Below are 20130 nucleotides of genomic sequence, written 5' to 3' on the forward strand. Positions count from 1 at the left end.
GGGGTGTACTCACTTTTGCTGCCAGAGGTTTAGACATTAATGACCGTGTTGGTAATTTGAGGGGACAGCAAATTTATAATGTTATACAAGCTGTACACTCCTTTACATTGTAGCAAAGTGTCACTTCTTCAGTGTTGTCACATGAAAAGATACAGTATAATAAAACATTTACAAAAATGTGAGGGGTGTACTCACTTTTTTGAGATCCTGTATATGCCGCACCATTACAAAGGTGAACCCACCCTTAATAGAGTTTTCATTTCTTTCATATGATTAATAATGCAACAAGAAGTGTGGAAACACCCAATGCCAGTTCCAAGGGGATGGAGGTGGAAACAAAACCATAATATATGATATTGTGAAATCGCCACCAGCATCCCCCAGAGATATAAGGTGGTGAGAAAGTCCATCAAACTCAGCCTGTTGCTGAGATTGTTTGGGTGGATTGCTATTTTAATTGTCTGCATAGGGTTTTGTTCTTTATATATAGATTATTAAATATTATTATTAAAACAAAACAAAAAAAAAAACTCCTTATGTTATTGACATGCATATTATACTATTTTTTCAGTCACTACTTCTGTTTCTGCTGAACAAAATGCAGCCTCACTTCCCGACAACATTGAAACTGACCCAAATAGTACAAAGATGAGTTCTGAACAACCAAAAGCAAGCTCAAGTACGGATGAGCAACCTGAAACATCTAAAAACACAGCACAGTCTGACATGTCTGAAAGCTCCAGCCATCGGGAAACTGACAGCGATGACAACACAGTTCGGTTGCCTCCAAGAGCTCAGACTCAAAACAGGTGAGTTAAGAGCTAGAGCTCTTGTATTGTGTCCTGCATCAAGCCATTGTTTCATCAATACTTAAAAATATCCCCTGTGCAATTAACACAAAAAACTAAAATTCAAAAGTGGTAATTTCTCTTTCGTTCCTCGACGGACACAGCGCTCCATAAATCCTAACTAGTGGGTTAGATTACCTCCTCCAGGAGGCAATCTAACCCACTAGTTATGGTTTATGGAGCGCTGTGTCCTTCGATGAGCCCAGAGAAATTGATTTTTCGGTAAGTACAAAAATCCCATTATTAATGAGCTGCCACATGCACTGACGTGTTCTCACATCTATCAAGGTTATCTATACCATTAAAGTGCTGCCCAGCAATATAAAACAGTTGTACATGAAAAACAATTTATGAAAATTGCAAAATGTATCCTACGTGCTGGAAAAAGTGTATAGTCAAAAGCCGCAAGTGAAATTAATAAAAACAACCTAAAAGTCCTATTAGTCCTATTAATCACAAGTGCCAGTGAGTTAATCCAGTGTGTATGATCAAAAAAACCCACAAGTGAATTAAAAGATTACATAAAAGTCAGATGTGTTGGTTCATCACAAGGGTTAGTGAATAAACTATAAATCCCATGTGTTCACCACCTGTCACTCACTCTGTGTTCTCACCTGGAGCTATTGAGCTATATTAAAAAAAAAAAAAAATCAGTCTCACTGCGCCTTCCCCTTTTTTTTTTTTTTTTTGTACTCCTGAATACACCACTGGAATGATCAAGTGCCTCCATCCAATATGGTTCCTAAAGCCTGGTACACGTTACTAGTTATTTTTCGATCAACCCAGCGGGCTGAATGAAAAACTGACAGCTCAGGTTTGAGCCACTGTACTAACATCGCTGAATGGAAAAAACTGAAGAGCTCAGGAGGAGATCCTATACGAACAACCCGATGTTAGAACAGCAATCCCCCTGCTGAGCTATTGTGTTCTGACAGGGGGACAGACCCTCCACCAGAACACTCTGGTGAGCGCTCTCAGCCATTAGCTGAGAGTGCTGATTGGGTGCCAATCCGGTCATGCCCCTTCGACAGAAGCCGTCGTCTCCTGTCAGACCAGCTGCAGTACACACAGGCCGGATGTCTGCCGGTTTCTATTGAACAGGCCAATGCCACCTGACATTCAGCTCATGTGTAATAGGCTTTAGGCCAGCTGCAGCAACAAACTTCCTCCCAATATTACACTTCACAGCCTGAAAGAAATAAAAACCATCATCATGCATACCACATCAATAAAACCACATTCATAGTAAAAAAAAAAAAAAAACTGTTGCCCCCTTAAAGCGGAGTTCCGGCCACAGAAAAAGAATTTCAACATACATACCCCCGGGACAGTCAGGGCTAGTACATTCCACAATGGATAGCCTCTGATCTGTCCTGGTTCGCACTTACCTTTTAGAAGAAAAACTTACTTTTAAAATTTCTTCTCCAGCGCTGCCATCTCAGGTGTGGGCAGCTTGAAGCCAGCGTGATCCTCTTCTGTGTTCTCTTCGGTCCCACGATGCACTGCGCCGGCCCCGCCGTCACTTCCGGGCCTGCAGCGTCATCCCTGCACAGCTTCTGGGCATGCCCAGAAGCTGTTTAGCAAGGTATGACGCGCCTACACCGGAAATGACGTCGGGGCCAGTGCAGTCGCATTGATTCCTGGGAGCGATGACGTTCAACTCCCAGGAATCATTGCAAAGCAGAAGTGATGGCGCGGACCGCGGCCGCCGAGGGAGGAAGTGGAAGAAAGGCGAGTATATTTTTCTGCAATTACAAGGTAAGTCAAAAAAAAAAATCGTAACTACCCATTTCTTTTTCAGATGAGCTATAGCAAGCGGATGGCCCAAAATCGACTATGTCGATTAATGTGGCCGGAACTTCGCTGTAAGAGAATTTCAGATTGCCAAACTCAAAATGTACACCATTCACCCATGTTCAGGTGTGTGCACTGATGTCATAGGATCCACTCCCCGGGTGTTGGCGCTGACATCATAGGCTTCATCCTAACAGACTTCAGTAATGATATCTACCCTCCTTTTTGTTCCTGTCTCTTTTCTAGCCCACCTTTTGGAATTTTGGGTGTTTCAAACTATCATGGTGGTTTTTCAGTTCCCCTATTGCAATATCCATATTCTAAAAAAAATGAAAATCCAACAGGGAGAGAGGGCACTCATCATATTTGGTATGGCACATATGGAGACTTCAGAACCCAAGCCCTTAAATTTCTCCATTTTATAAATTCGCCCAGATAGGGTGGCCCAGTAATAATGCCAGTAGTTGGTTTATGAAACATACTGAAATGGGTAAAAAAAAAAAATAGTTTTACATGATAAACCAAAAGCAGTACTTCCAGCTGTATAAAATCCCAAACCAAAAATGCATTATATTGCAGCTTACCAATCATGAGATGTGGTGACTGCATCAGTTTTCTTTTCTTTGGCTTTTTCACTCTGCTTTCACCTTGCGATCTTGGCCAGTAACATACAATCTGTATTAGTGAGACATGGCTCTGGTGGAATGAGCACAGATAGCAGCATTAGAAGTCCAAGGGGAAGGGAGTGTTAAATGTTTGAGCAGATTTAGATACACCTACAAATTCAAGTCAAACTCCAGCTTACACTTTATAATCAGTTAGAGCAAACCGTTATTTTCCCTTGGGGTCAAGGTTTTGCATGAATAAAAAAAAAAACTGATCATTTTATTCACCCCTGCCAGTATTAAGTGGTTTGTCTCATCCATGTAAACTGAAATGTTCTGCTGGAGAGCGTGGGCTTTTGAAGAATAACATACTTGCTGGCTAGATCACCAGATGAGGATAGAAGAAAGAGCCTAAAGAAAATTAAAGCAGCCATCACTTCTAAGAATTGGTAAGCTGCATTATAATAAATGTTGGCTTTTCGATTTAATACTGCTTTAGTCATGAATGATACCCCATTTAAATCAACAGTTATGTTTATTTGAAACCTGTAATATAGTTTTATCTGATGGTGGACATATTTTATTCAAACCTATACCTTGATCAATAAATTTCATTGAAGTGTGGTATTTTTCTCACCTTGACAGATTTAATGTTGGAAGTCCATCACTAAGTGATAGGTTAACCAGGTAACTGTAAATTGCACTGCTATGAAATTTACTAACTTGAGTGCATATTAAGATATTTGAAAAAAAAAAAAAAAAAAAAACAGTCCAACAGGGTTTTATTGGACAATGAAGGTTGGCAGGGCTTCATTAACAGAGTTTTTTATCATGTCCCTTATAGACGAGTACTTGTGCTGGCATGAAATCAAATAAACCCTTTGTGTCTATAATGTAACTGTCATTATGAGCAGGTTACCAGCTGTGTGTGAGTTTGATGTGCTGTGTGAAAATGTGTTTTTCTTGCTTGTTTTTTTATATTCCTATTTTTTTATATATATTTTTTATTTAGCTGCTTTTAAGTCGTTTCTTGTTTATTGAAAAAAATGTTTAATGCCATGAAAGTAATGGGAATATTCTACATAGTGAAAAATGTGTACACCAGACCATACCACCTACCTATATGGCTAGAAGTATGTGGACATCCCTCCAAACTATTGAGTTCAAGTAGTCCCAGTGTACCATTAATGCTACAGCAGACAGTACCATTTTCGACAATCGTGTGCTTCCAACCTTTTGGCAACAGTTTGGGAAAGGACCTTTTCTGTAGCAGAATATACACTATATGAGCAAAAGTATTGGGATAGCTAAGTTTACACCCACATGAACATCCCAGTCTTAGTACATAGGGTTCAATATTGAGTTGGCCCACCCTTTGCAGCTATAACAGCTTCAACTCTTCTGGGAAGGCTGTCCACAAGGTTTAGGAGTGTGTCCATGGGAATGTTTGACCATTCTTCCTGAAGCGCATTTCTGATGTCTGGCTCAGAGTCTCCGCTCTTATTCATCCCCAAGGTGTTCTATCGGGTTAAGGTCAGGACTCTGTGCAGACCACTCAAGTTCCTCCACCCCAAACTCGTTCATCTAAGTCTTTATGGACCTTGCTTTGTGCACTGGTCCAAATCATTTGGTGACGGGGGGATTATTGTGTGGGGCCACTGCACAATACTGTGAGCTAAACTTTAGAAATGTGCTTCTGGAAGAATGGTCAAACATTCCCATACACACACTCCAAAACATTGTGTACAGCCTTCCCAGAAGAGTTGAAGCTGTTATAGCTGCAAAGGGTTGGCCAATTCAGTATTGAACCCTACAGACTAAGACTAGGATGCCATTAAAGTTAATGTGCGTGCAAAGGCAGGCGTCCCCATACTTTTGGTAATATAGTGTATTTGCTCAAAGCCAAGTCCATAAACACATGGCTTAATTCATTTTATGTAGAGTAGGTCTAGTGGCCTGCATACAGTCCTTTCTGCAACACTAATAAGAACTCACCCTTTAGTCTTGACTTCACCCTTGGGATAAATGTACTGTAATTTTGAGCCAGGTCTTCTCATCCAACATCAATACTTGATCTTGCAAATGCTATTTTGACTGCATGGGTACAAAATATTGTGGGAAGCCTTCACAAATCAGGCCATAGAGATTTGAACCATGTATGGGTAGACTGAATGTACCCAAGTTGATCAATCGAATTGGGTACATTCAGCCTACTGGGTTTTACATGTGATTGTTGCAAGCAGCTGTTATAGCCACTAGCAATAATCACTAAACCTGTGGTTGTGGGAAGGAAAGATATTGGCTCTGTCTATGACTGGCCCAAAAGGGCACTAGACTGTATATACTTACAGCTACAAAGGGGGGTGGGCAATTCTAAAATGGTTTTGGAGTGGGATGTCCAACAACCTTACATAGGTGTAATGGTTTGGTGTCCACAAACTTTTGGCTGTAGAGTTTATATGAGGTTTAATATTTTAGTTTGAGAAATGTTTGGACAGAAAATGCAATCGGAATTTAATGAGGTTTGGACATCATGCATGCATCTTGCGAAGGTAACCACTGAACCTACGTTCAGCATCTTTCATTGGCTGCTTTGCCCATACCAATGAAAGAGCAGTCTAAGGTTGATGTGCCCCTATTGCAGTTGTCCCTGCTAGTGGATAAAAATGATATCTTATCTTAGGTCAGATATTAGACAGCTGTGTTTCATGACAAAGTAAAACTAGCTGGCTGTACTGCCACCTATATAATAATGTACTTGTTGGATGGTCAGTTATATGCAAAGTTTTACCATGCTACTAACAGAGTGCAATGCACGTTGTGTGTCAAGTGTGTGTTATTTGGAAAAGAAGTTGTGTGCCTCTCTGTTCAAACTAAAATTGTAAAACAGTACTTCATATGGTAATACAGTGTGCAGATGGAAATGTAATTCCACTTTTTTTTTTTTTTTACACATTAGAGCATGCAGAGTCTTTTCTGTCATTTTTTTCTCCATTCCTTGTGGTTTTCCTGAGTCTGGAATGAATTGGCAATTGCAATGCATTCAAAGAGAAGGAAATAAAGAGTTGGTTATATTATTTTCAGTCAGTCTTTTTTTTAGCTAATTAAAGATCAAAACAGTCTGAGAAGCCATACATTTAACGGAGTGAAGAAAATGATAATGGGAGAAAGACATAAATGGTTGGCATGGAATGGCTACATGGTACTGAGAAATGAGGGCTGGGGTCTTGGATAAAGGCGTAAATCTTATGTGAAAGACAAAGATTAGTTCAAGTTATCAGAGGGGGAAAATGCTGCACTAGTGAATAGATCTTTAATAAATCGCTAAAAGTGGGAAAACACCATAACTTTATATTTAGATCTTTGCTTATTTTGAATAATGGCCTGACAGGCAGGGCCGGTGCAAGGATTTTCGGTGCCCTAGGCAAAATAAAAATTGCCGCCCCCCCCCCATATGCTTGGCCTACGATGTGACATCACAAACCCATATGATCAGAAAGATACAGCCTTCTACTGTCATAGAGAGGGATTTATAAGCTTATAATCAATTTAATAAGAGTACTTGTAAAAATTAAAGTCTTATGGCATAAAAGATTAGCTGCAGCTTTGCTAACCATACAGATCAATGTCTCTGAGTGTTTCATAAGGAGACACTGAAACATTATGTAAGGATTGGAAGCTGCTGACTACATCAGTTGCTTCATCCACTTTCCTGCCTGCCCGATGCAAATAAAAATATAAAAATCAATGCCCCCATCCCAAGTTGGTTAGCTGGTTAGCAAAGCTGCAGCCGATTTTTTTCTGACATAAAACATTCCTAAGTTGAAGGGGTTAAAACCCCTTCAGACAGTGAGTGGTGACAAGTCCAACTTACCTGGCGGCTGGCAGAGTCGGCGCTGAGTCAAACTGTCCCGCTGTCCTGACTCGCGCATGCGCATTAGGTCTCCCCCGCCGGATGACGTTGTCGGCAGGGGAATGCGCATGCGCGGCCCCACCGCTGATCTAGGAAGATTTCCGACGGTGGAGGCTGGAGCCCGGCGCTCGGCCCTGAGAGAGACTCACACTGTCACTCAGCTCAAAAGTGCCCGGGCGGGCGCTGGCACTGGTGGCACAACACAGCATGAGGGGAGCCTCCCGCACCGCACCCACCGGTCCATACTGATTCTGGGACCGGGTGCACCGTGCAGCAGGCAGGATGCTGGCGCCCCCTGCTGAGTTGCGCCCTAGGCGACTGCCTGGGTCGCCTTATAGGTAGGCCGGCCCTGCTGACAGGGCTGTAATAACCAACCTGTCAGAGGTTTTTCCTGACCATTATTTTTCTCATGCATTACCCCATTAATGGCAGGTACATTGCACGTTTTATCAGCATAACCCCAGATCTGTCCCATACTGTTCCTCTGATAAAAGTAAAAGTTAATCAAAATCTAGACTGGTTTCACTGGCTAACGAGGAGCTTCAGCCAGGTTCTAAAAAAATTAAGTCCGCTACTATAAAAACTGTAGCTACTGACGTTTAATAAACAAACTTACCTGTCTATGGATACAGCGCCATTTTCACCCAGGCCAAGCGTTCAGGTCCCCAACGCCTGCTTGGTAACTGTAGGAAGCTGGCTACAGCTCCTTGTGATTTCACAATCTTCCCACTGTGCATGCACAAGCCACACTGCACCCTGTGAATGGTCCCGCAGCCTCTTGAGACCTGTGGGAGGGTCCAACTTGCAATAATTCCTTTTATGTAGTCTGACCTAGAATATAATGAAAATGGGTTGTATTCCTTCATCTGTCATGCTGCATCTCCTCTTCATTTAAATAAATAAATAAAAATAACAGGTTAAAAGTTGGGGAATGTTGACAGGCACCCTTCTTCTGGGTGGTGCAGATGGGGCATGGTTCAACAAAACCAGATTTATTTGAATTATTGATTACTGTTAATTGAACTTGCATGATCCTAATATTCTATACCTTCTAGAAAATGCCTGTGTTTCTGAATTGTGCATTGTTGAATGTGTTTGCAGCCTCTCATTTTTATAATGTTTTAATATGCAGTGAAAAACCCAAAATAAAAGCTTATTGAATGTAACAGATGGGGAGCAAAAACAATGTGCATGAGGGATGTACTCCATTTCTAGATCTCTTCAAAAGCTGACGGGTATTGGCTTTAGGAGCAGAAGAACTTGTGCTGAGGTCCACGTTGCTGCCCAATTTTTGGATTGCTGTGTTTTCATTATGGACTGAATTTATTATTTATTTTTTTAATTACATTGGATCAGTTGGCTTTGGGAAGCCACATATATTCAAAGTGTTAAGAATATCCACCTTAAAAAATAATTTAGTGTTTTCTATAATGGTATGTGGAATGACTCAAAAATTGTTTTTTCTGTATTTGCTCAAAGTATGGATTCCATAAAATGTTAAAGCCTGTTATACTTCTACAGCACTGAACCTCCTCTTCTTGCATCCCCTGCCAGTGCTCTCGGCTCCTCTTCTGTGTGTGCTGCCATAGTAAGCCGCTTGCTATGTGGGCACATCTGAATCGCTCCCGAGCGGAGTTGTGTGTACATAGACCTACACAGAGCGGCACCGCCCCACCCCCTGCTCCCTCCTGACAGCATCCCATGCTGACGGCATTTGACTGACAGCAGCAGAGAGCCGTAAGAGCCGCTGCTCTCGTGCACAATGCTGGATCAAAATTGGGCTCAGGTAAGTATGAGGAGGGGCTGGACAAAGATTTTTTTTTACCTAAGGCACTATGGTAGAAAAACCTTTTACACTTTAGAACCACTTTAAAGTATATATGAAATCTTTTCTAACAATGGGTGGGCATCGGCAGAAAAAAAAAGTTCAGTAATTTTTGAAGACCTAAAACAGTTTCTACCTTTTTATTTAGGAGCAACATGGAAAAATATCTCATGAAAACGTTATTTAATATACTTCAGTGATCTCCTGCCCCTCTTGCATTATTTGTTCATTCTGTTGTTCATTTAGTTGCTGCATACTCCAGCTACCTGCTGTACAATTTTTTTGTTTTTATTTCCTCTTGAGCGACAGCATTTTCTGCTGACAAAAATTAACCAAGTCATTGACTGCAAAGAATGGCCGAAAGAGGAGTCTTGAATACACTGGTTAGCAGGCTAATTTCCAAGAGCACATTGATTTGTCTGTATTGGTAATATAGCACAAGTTTAGGAAATCTGTATAGATAGAAATCTGGAAAGTGGGATTGCTGACTTGTTTTTGAAGGTACAAACTCCAGGGATTCCATACTTATCTTTTCTTCACTACTTGGTGATTCGCTGTTTTGGAAGATGTCTTGGCATGAGTATGGTTAGACAATAAAGAGGACAGGAAGTGGTTAAAAAATCATTGATTTATGGAGGGTAGCTATCCATTGGTTTGCCTAACATGCAAAATGGGACCAAAGGGACAGTCTTTTTATGAAGCGAGACCATTCTCCAGATGTTTTTTGGTTTTAGGGCAGTATCAGAAATTATGACCATGTGAACCACATTCCTTTGGTCCACATGCACCTGGGATCATCAGAGACATCTGATGAAAGTTTGTTGTTAGGTGAAGGGTGTTTATTATCGTATACAGTAAAGCTAATGCCCATATGGGTAGGATCTTTAACATTGATGTGATGCGGTCGAAGTCCCAAACATCAAAGATTTGACTATCTTAGCAGAAATAGACATCTTTTTCTAGTTCCATATGGAATCCTACTTTCTCTATCGCTCATTGACAGACGTAGTCTTCTTGATTCTCAAGAGCTGGGTTATGTTGTCTCCGCAGGAGTAGGACTAGGCAGAAAGACAAAACGTTCTGGCTCCACCTTAGGGGCAGTCCCTGAGGGTATATCCTCCCTCTCTCTGCTACAGGGAATCAGTTTTTTTCTGTCTAGTCAGGAGTAAGGACCTAAGTTCCTTGCTGGGATCTTTTGGTCCTGGCAAGGCTTTTTTTCTTTAAGAAAAAGACATTTTTTAGCTAGTTTTCTCCAGTGTTTTTTTCCTGTGAGATCTTCAAGCAAAAATGCCGGACTGGGCGACACTTGTGGTCACCCCAGCCGGCCTACGAGCGCGCGCAGACCATGGCATTGCGCTTGGTCGGCCGCGACATATTCAAGTAAGTATGCGGGGCCGGGCGACGGGCTGGATGTTGAGATCCAGTGGTCACCCCGGTTTCTGCCTACAAGCGCGTGCAGACCAGCGCGCTGGGTCGGCCGCGACGGAGTCCCAGTGAAGGGACTGACTTTGCGAGTTAAAAGTCTCGCTTGGACGCCAGGTACCAGAGAGTCGAGGCGTCCACAAACCCCCACCCCGGTGGAGAGGGTATTGTGAAGAGAGGGTGCCTGTCGGTTCGGTATGGTGAGTAAACGTTCCCTTTTTTCCTCATTATGAGGCAGTATATATTATGGGCCCCTCCATATATGGTCAGTATATATCTGATACTTACAAGTCCCCCTTGTAATACAGCATGTGTTTGTGGGAAGTGGACTTGGTTCAAGAGCTAACACTCTACCCAGCAGACTGTAACATTACAGCAGACATAGGAGGTATAATCCTACCTTATGTGCAGTGTATCTCTGTAGATCCATAGGTCACCTCTTAGCAGAGTGCAGGTGGATGTGCTGGGAAGACGATATCGGCGGTCCGCCGCCATTTTGCCGTAGACCGAATGCATGTATGTCCTCAGGTCACGCCGGCCGCCATGTTTTTGGAGTCTTATGTCTCTTCTATGGGGGCGGCCATGTTTTGTGAGCCCAGCTACCTCGTGGAGGGCTGGGAACGCCGGAAGGCGTACACAGGGGGCGGAGCCACGCCTTCTGCCCGGGAAAAAGCAAACAGCTCCTTCCAGTCTGTGTAAGACAGACGCTGACTGCAGTTTGTTGGAAACTGCACTGCATCGGTTGGTGAGCCTTGGGGGTCTCTCTCTCTCTCTCTGGGATCGAGAAGCAGGTACTCTGAGGGGCGCTATTGCGCTAGGGGGAGACACACAAAAAAAAAAAAAAAAAAAAAGCTTTTTTGTTTTGCTGGCAAAGGTGTCCTGTATTAACATGGACCCTGCCACTCATGTATCTCCTCCGGATCCCCTCGAGGGGTCTGCGGGATCCTCCAGCACCCCATTGACAATTGAATCTTTGTCAGCTATTATGGAAACTTTTGTGTCCCGGGTGGAAGTGGCTTGTCAGGGACAGGGCGCAAGAAAGCGACCCCCGCCTAACCCCTTATTATCTGAAACCTCGGATTCAGACTCTGAGCCTATTTCTGCAGTTGCAGGTACTTCATCTGGTATTGGTGTCTCGGGTCCTGTCTCTTCAGACAGTGAGGAGGATGTTTCGGCATCCGCCATAGCCCGAGAGGAAGCGTTGGTAAACGCACTCATTGTATCTGTTCAAGAGACCTTAAGGTTACAGGGTATTCCATCAGAAATAGCTGAAACTGAGATCCCTTTTGGGACTAAAAAACGCATCAAAGTGGCGAAGGTCTTTCCATTGCCCAAATGTTTTGGCAATCCAATCGAAGAAGAATGGCGTCTGCCAAAACGCACTTTTAATATTTCTAAACGCATTGACAGGCGTTATCCGTTTGAGGAAACCCTTATTAAGAAATGGACAGAACCACCTGTGGTGGATTCACCTATTGCTAGATTGAATAAAGCCACGGTTATTCCTTTAGAAGACGCTCCGTCTTTTAAAGATCCAGTGGATCGCAAGATAGAAGCTATGTCTCGCACCATGTTTTCCTTGATTGGATCAGCTTTCAGACCAATAATTGCTATTGGTCTGGTTTCGCAGGCTGTAACTGAATGGACCAAGTGGTTACGCCGGGACTTAGAAGAAGTCCCTCAGGCGGTATCAGATTTGTTGGAACAAATGATACAGGGGTTACAGTTTGTATGTGATGCGGCGTTAGACGCCACTCCATTAATGGCGCGAGCATCAGTCTCAGCAGTGGTTCTCAGGCGTACACTGTGGCTAAAAGGTTGGTTAGCCGACCAAGGTTCCAAAAAAGCATTGGCTAATATCCCCTTTTCAGGAGAGCGTCTATTTGGAGCCAACTTAGATGAGATCATTAAGGATCTCACCGGTGGAAAAAGCACCTTTTTACCGCAAAATTTTAAAGGTAGAGGAACTCGTCAAAGACGAGGGCCTTCTTTTTCTGCTCACAAGAGGTTTTTTCGTCCAGCGGGTGAAAAAACTAAGTCCTCGAAAGCTCCTGCAGGAGGCGTCAGGGGTCGTTGGTCGGGCAAGCAAAAGCCCGCCCCCTCCAGACCTGAAGATAAACCATCCAAAGCCTGAAGGTGCGCCCCCACCCATAACTGGGGTGGGGGGACGTCTTCGCCGGTTCCCGGATCCATGGCTTTCCAGAATCCCGGACAAATGGGTTTGCGAAGTCATAAGGTCAGGGTACAAGATCGAGTTTCGATCTCTCCCACCGGCGCGATTCTTCCCTTCCAATATCCGTCTATCCGCAGATCGTTTAGAAGATCTGCGGAGAGCAGTCACAGATTTACTACAACAAGGAGTGGTAGTCCACGTTCCTTGGACAGAACGGTTTCTAGGGTTTTATTCAAACCTATAAGAGGGCAAAGTGCGTCCAATTCTGGACTTAAGGGCACTCAATTCTTTTGTCTTCATAAGAAGATTCAGAATGGAGTCCATTCGCACAGTAGCAGCCTTTCTGCATCCAGGGGATGTCCTAGCGTCCATAGACATCTAGGACGCATATCTTCACATTCCCATTTTCGCAGGACATCAGCGGTTTCTACGTTTTTCCGTAGAAGAGAACCACTATCAGTTTGTGGCGTTACCTTTCGGTCTCGCCACGGCTCAGCGGGTCTTCACGAAGGTGTTGGCCCCAATGTTGGCACTTCTGCGCCAAAGAGGCATATCGTTTCTAGGTTACCTAGACGATCTTCTGCTTCATGCAGAGTCTCCTCAGACCTTGCTACAAAACATAGAAATTACTATGATTTCTTTACAGGAATTCGGGTGGCTGGTGAACCAGCAAAAGTCATTTCTGGTTCCCACCCAGAGGCTCGAATATCTGGGTCTAATTCTAGACACAGTCAGGACAAGAGTTTTCCTTCCGGTAGGGAAACTCCGAAAGATTCAATCAGCAGTCCAGTTGTTACTGTCCAACAGCTGGTCTTCCCTTCGGACTTGCATGAGGGGTCTGGGGTTGATGGTGGCTTCCTTCGAAGCAGTCCCATTTGCCCAGTCCCATACCCGAATTCTTCAGCAAGAGATTCTTCTCAGATGGAATCGGAATCCGGAATCCCTGGACAATCAGATACGATTGAGCAAACAGACCAGAGAGTCTCTGGTTTGGTGGCTTCGGTCTCCAATGCTCAGCCAGGGAAAGTCATTTCTGCCAATATATTGGACGATAGTGACCACGGATGCCAGTCTATCCGGATGGGGAGGAATTCTTGGTCAGTTATCTGTCCAGGGACTTTGGTAAGCGACTTCCAGAAAGATTTATCATCGCACATGGAAGTCCTACATTGCATGGTGTGAACCTTTGGGGTTCCGTCCTCGGTCTTATTCGATTAGTCGAATATTGGCTTTTCTGCAACAAGGGGTTGAGCAGAAACTGGCCTTGAGTACTATCAAGGGTCAGGTCTCAGCATTAGCCATCTTCTTTCAGAAGCCTTTGGCTACTCATTCCTTGGTGCGGAACTTCATCCAGGGGGTGCGACATCTGGCTCCGCCAGTGCACGCGCCGTTACCCCCCTGGGATCTTAATTTAGTGTTGTCGGTTCTTCAGAAACCTCCCTTTGAAGATATTAGGGAGATTCCTCTACCCACGTTGTCCCAGAAGGTGGCCTTCTTGGTGGCTATTACTTCTGCACGCAGGGTGTCAGAACTGGCCGCATTATCTTGTCGTTCACCATATCTGGTGGTTCATAGAGATAAGGTGGTTCTTCATCCGAATCCAGCCTTCCTACCAAAAGTGGTTTCAGAATTTCATCTGAATGAAGAAATTGTGTTACCTTCCCTGTGTCCTAAGCCCAGTCATCCGCGAGAGTTTGCTTTACACTCTTTGGATGTGGTCCGGGCGATCAGGGTATACTTGAAAACGACAGACTCGTTTCGCAAGACGGATTCACTTTTTGTGATCCCAGATGGACCCAAAAAGGGGTTGCCTGCATCTGCCGCGACCATTTCCAGATGGATCAGACAGACGGTAGTACAGGCTTATTCTATTAAGGGTCGGGAGCCCCCGTTCCCTGTTAAGGCGCACTCCACTCGGGCACTTAGTGCGTCATGGGCCTTTCGCCATCAGGCGTCAGTGGTCCAGGTGTGCAAGGCGGCTACCTGGTCGTCGGTGCATACCTTTACAAAACATTATAAAGTTGATGTAATGGCATCGTCTGATGCCTCGTTTGGCCGCAAGGTTTTGCAGGCCGCAATTTGAGGAGACCAGTGGTCTACCTCGAGGGTTTTTTCCGTTGGAAAATTTTTCTTTAGTCTCATTCTTTGTTTATAATGAGCCTTTAAAACTTCTAGTTTGGCACCGGTTGGGCCTTCTAGATTGGATTTGATTTTGTCAATCCCACCCCTCATTTGTGGCACTGCTTCTGGATGTCCCAGCTCTTGAGAATCAAGAAGACTACGTCTGTCAATGAGCGATAGAGAAAAATGGATTTTTGTAAGAACTTACCGTAAAATCCTTTTCTCTTAAGCTCATTGACAGACGTAGTACCCGCCCCTCTATCATTGAGTTGGGTTGGGTTAAATTCTCTGTACTGCTTTAAACAGAACTGATTCCCTGTAGCAGAGAGAGGGAGGATATACCCTCAGGGACTGCCCCTAAGGTGGAGCCAGAACGTTTTGTCTTTCTGCCTAGTCCTACTCCTGCGGAGACAACATAACCCAGCTCTTGAGAATCAAGAAGACTACGTCTGTCAATGAGCTTAAGAGAAAAGGATTTTACGGTAAGTTCTTACAAAAATCCATTTTTTAACACTGAGCGGAGAAAATTGGGAGAGAATCCCCACACCAGTTGATGTCTGTGGTTTAAAAATAGATTGCAAAATTTATTTTTTATTTTCATATCTATTCTTTTCAGAAAAAATATATATTTTTTTTATATGTACCTTGTGAAAATTGTGTGTGACCTCTGCTTTATATTTTCACCTGCTTTCAACAGACTTCTTTTGAAGCACAGCTGAAAACTGAAGTCTTAACCTTGCTTAATTTGACTTTTGTCTCCTAGAAGGTCATTTTTGAATTTCTACAAATCCCAGGGCTGTTTTTACCATAATGGCAGTTGTGGACCAGTTCCTATGGTAGCTGGGTAAAGGGGAGAACTACTCAAAATTGACATTTAGAATTTATAAACTTTGTCTTATTTCCTTTCCTTATTGTGTCCATCTCTGGACATTGATGGTTAAATTCAACAAGAGAACTGTTGGCAGAAGGGGATGTTTAGAGCAGTGGCGTAGAGTGGGGGGTGCAGGGGGGGCCGGGCGCAACATCTGGGGGGGGCGCATCCGCAGTGTCACTCTGTCTGTCTGACTCTGACATACACAGTTCACACACTGTCTGCGGCTGCCTCCATCTTTAGGCTAGGAGATGTCCAGCGCGGCCTCCCTATGGCTGAAAATGGCGGGTCGGGCGGGGCTGGACTGTGCCTCACCTGTCCATTGGTGTAGGGTGGGGTGGCTTTGCAAGCCAAGCCCCGCCTATGCTGCCTCTCCTCACTGCTCAGTCAGTTTAGCAGCGAGTGAGTCAGCAGCATGGCGCTGTCACAGAGTGGGTTTATTTTTTTTTAATCACCTGATTAGAGCCAGAGTCTCTAATGGGCTTAAAAAAGGGTGGACCCAGGGCGCAGAGCAGTGCGCCCGAGCCCACCCATTGTGTGACAATAGCGAATGAAAATGCACTATTGTCACACGGATCCTTCTCCTGGCCAATCAGGAAGCGGGTCCGAGACCTGCTTCCTGATTGGCCAAAAGGCGAACGCATGCCATTCGCCGAGGAGGAGGCGGGGAACTAAGGAAAAGCCGCAGCTGCAGGTAAGTCTCTCTGCATTGAAGGGGGCACGCTGGTCTCTCTGCATTGAAAGGGGGCACGCTGGTCTCTCTGCATTGAAAGGGGGCACGCTGGTCATTCTGCATTGAGAGGGGGCACGCTGGTCATGCTGCATTGAAAGGGGGCACGCTGGTCACTCTGCATTGAAAGGGGGCACGCTGGTCACTCTGCATTGAAAGGGGGCACGCTGGTCACTCTGCATTGAAAGGGGGCACGCTGGTCATTCTGCATTGAAAGGGGGCACGCTGGTCTCTCTGCATTGAAAGGGGGCACGCTGGTCATTCTGCATTGAAAGGGGGCACGCTGGTCATTCTGCATTGAAAGGGGGCACGCTGGTCTCTCTGCATTGAAAGGGGGCACTCTGGTCTCTCTGCATTGAAAGGGGGCACGCTGGTCTCTCTGCATTGAAAGGGGGCACGCTGGTCTCTCTGCATTGAAAGGGGGCAAGCTGGTCTCTCTGCATTGAAAGGGGGCACGCTGGTCATTCTGCATTGAAAGGGGGCACGCTGGTCTCTCTGCATTGAAAGGGGGCACGATGGTCATTCAAACTTGTATTTAGATGCATTTTACTTTAATTACATCAGTATTTTCATAACAAACAATACATGTGCTTAGGGGGTAAGGGTTTCTTTAACTAATCTAGTGGAAGAGACTCGAGTGCTAAAATCCCATGGGTTAGGGGGCGCAAATTACTTGCCTTGCCCCGGGTGCTGACAACTCGCGCTACGCCACTGGTTTAGAGAACTTAGCAGATTCTTGATCTCTGCTTTCTCTTACTTAGTGGTCTGTAACGTTTAAAAGCTGCTCTGCCTATAAAAGACAATCTGTACTGCTTCCAGTATATGGACATTCTAGCATTAGCTTTTACAGAAATAATCCTATTCAACAAGGGTTGGAGCTTTTACAAATGAATATCATCATTCAAGGATGCTTAAGGCAACAAGATGCCAAATATAAAGGTAAAATGCACTTCACTATATCTATTAACTAAAATGCAAAACTCCTTAAGCTCAAGCTGCAACTTGATAGTGAAAAGAAACCTCTGCACAGAAACAAATAATTAATAAGCGAAGCTGCAGGGACTTGAAGTTCCCGGAAGTAAATGCCTCTGAGGTGCAGCAGAACACCATTGACGTCACTTGCGCAGACTTCCAGTCCACGTTGTTTCCTGGCATTGGAACACTCGCCGACTCTGAGGTGCAGAGCACATTGGTATAGAGATTTTCTGGATGTACTAGGTACCAATCTAAGAGACCTAAACCATGTGTTTGCATGTATTTTTCCTTAAGAGTTTTTTAATCCAATAAATATGTTCTACAGTTTTGGTTTTTCTGTGATTTCCTAACATCATTTTGGGGAACATATTAGGAGTGGTGAAAAATAGCTTCTTTACATCTGGAGCAATTGGAGGAATTTTAAAATGATACACATCGCTAGAATACCTAGACTTTCTGGTGAGTGTTTGATCTATGTGGTGGAGGGAAGAACACATTGAGTTTGTGGTGTGAAGGGCACTTTAGAGGAACAATACAAAGATGGACACTATATGATAAGGTTTGCAGATTGATTTTTATAATTTATATTTTGTTGTATAGTCACTGTAGTTGCTTTGGGCACAATATGATGTGCATTGTATTCTGATTTAGCACAATAGTAGTGCGGCTTCTCTTATTAAGTTATCAAAGATGCCAAATATAGCCCTGTTAAATCCATCTCTTGGAGATCTGTTTTGATTCAGGGTGACTTTTGTCTTGCGTCACTGCCAGTAGACAGTTTATCGTCATTTACCACCAATGCACAATGGCAGTAGTTAGTACTGCTGTTCTAATATTTCTCGTCTAGTAGTTTTCCTTTAAGTATTTCATAGAAGTTTGTTTGGGTTATTAGATTGAAACATTAGGTATCCTATGTTTTACCAGTTTTTTTAAAGCTCTACGATACTTTTTTCTGTAATTAAGTCACTAATATGCGTTTTTAAATGGTGCCAGCATACCGCACTCCCTTGCATTCTTGGTTACAGGGAAAAACAAAAATGATGGGACATTCTTGTATTAAATTAAAATGGGATGTGTGTTGACAAACATTGCCCTTGTTTCTATGAGATCAGTTTGAGGCATTTCTGACATCATTGAGAATTCATTGACGATTGCATTTGACCTACAGTTGATGGCCATCTGACCTGCTTTAAGAAGATTTTGCATTTCCATAGACTTGTATGTTTATAGGACAAACAGGGCTTTATTTTGTTGATAATGTCCTGCAAAAGTTACTTTCTTTTATACACTCTATAGACAAAAAATTAGCAAAACTTAATGCACTATTTTTACTTTTGGTGATTGTTAGTTTAAAAAAATATGATTTTGGATTCTGATTCAAACTATTGTAAAGGTATTTAAGAGTTAAAGGCCTTTTTTTTACATTCAATTTTGTGTTTAACGTGATAGTAAAAAAAAAAAAAAAAAAACAACAAAATGAAGAAAAGCAAAAAAACATATAGTAATGATTAGAAAAAAATCAACAGGAAAGTAATGATTAAGTGGAAGAAGTATTTAATTCTGAAAAATAAAGATTAGTAAGAGAAAATAAAGGGAAAAATAAATAACTGGTTAATGGAAGCAGTTTGACATGTCTTTGTTTTTGTTACGTATTAATCAAAAAGCCCACAAGCCATTACAATTCCCTACTTTATTCATGTATTCCAATTAGTACAGCAGTAGCTATAGTGGTGAGACAATATACTATGTTAAAGTTTTCTGAGATATTTTATTTGTCTTGTAGGAGATCTGCTGCAGCTCGAATTCAAGAGCTGTTTAGAAGAAGGAAAGAGAGAAAGGAACTGGAAGAATTGGATATGCAAAATGTTCGTCAACCATCTTCTAAAATTCTGTTCAAGGGGCATCGGAATTCACGGACTATGGTAGGAAGAGGTTTTCAAAGGCTGATTATATATAGGAAGAGAAGTCCTGTGTTATGTTACATAGTTACATAGTTAGTCAGGCTGAAAAAAGACCATCTGGTCCAACCAAAAAAAACAGTATTGAAAACCCAACCATACAATCCCATATACACAATCCTATACCCGTTCTTGATCCAGAGGAAGGCGAAAATAAACCCCAGCAAAGCATGATCCAATTTGCTACAGCAGGGGAAAAAAATTCCTTCCTGATCCCCCGAGAGGCAATCTGATATTCCCTGGATCAACTGAAAAAAAAAAAAAGTAATACCCATTTATATTATGTACACCTAGGAAAGAATCCAGACCTTTTTTAAAGCAGTCTAGTGAGCCAGTCTATTCCACATTTTCACAGCTCTTACGGTGAAGAAACCTTTTCCGTATTTGGAGACGAAATCTGTTTTCCTCTAGACGTAAAGCATGCCCCCTTGTCCTCTGTGATGACCTTAAAGTGAACAACTCAACACCAAGTTCACTATATGGACCCCTTAAGTATTTATACATGTTGATCATATCCCCCCTTAATCTCCACTTCTCAAGAGAGAATAAATTCAGTTCCTCTAATCTTTTCTCATAGCGGAGGTCCTCCATGCCTCTTATCCTTTTTAAGAACTGGTGCCCAAAACTGAACTACATATTCCAGATGAGGTGTTACTAATGATTTGTACAGGGGCAAAATGATATCTCTCTCTCTGGAGTCCATGCCTCTGTTAATACAAGAAAGGACTTTGCTTGCTTTGTAAACTGCAGCTTGGCATTGCATGCTATTATTAAGTTTATGATATACCAGAACACTCAGATCCTTCACCGCTATGGATTCACCCAGTTCTTCTCCACCTAGTATGTATGATGCATGCAGATTCTTAGCCCCCAAGTGCATAACTTTACATTTATC

At 43.1% G+C, this 20130-nt stretch overlaps 1 protein-coding gene across 6 annotated transcripts in view; it reads left to right on the top strand.

Annotated features, from left to right (window-relative positions):
• Positions 1-20130, top strand: part of DCAF6 (DDB1 and CUL4 associated factor 6) — a 178133-nt gene that overhangs the window by 138096 nt on the left and 19907 nt on the right. For 5 of the 6 annotated variants that reach the window (XM_082244794.1, XM_082244799.1, XM_082244797.1 and 2 more), the window contains 3 exons: positions 572-809; positions 3893-3934; positions 19061-19199. In XM_082244794.1, coding sequence (XP_082100920.1) covers positions 572-809; positions 3893-3934; positions 19061-19199 — 419 coding nt within the window. The remainder of the gene's footprint in view (positions 1-571; positions 810-3892; positions 3935-19060; positions 19200-20130) is intronic. The other variant, XM_082244798.1, reaches the window with a different exon arrangement.

This window comes from Pelophylax lessonae (genome assembly GCF_965119305.1).
Source record: "Pelophylax lessonae genome assembly, chromosome: 2".
In the NCBI taxonomy this organism is placed as follows: Eukaryota; Metazoa; Chordata; class Amphibia; order Anura; family Ranidae; genus Pelophylax; species Pelophylax lessonae.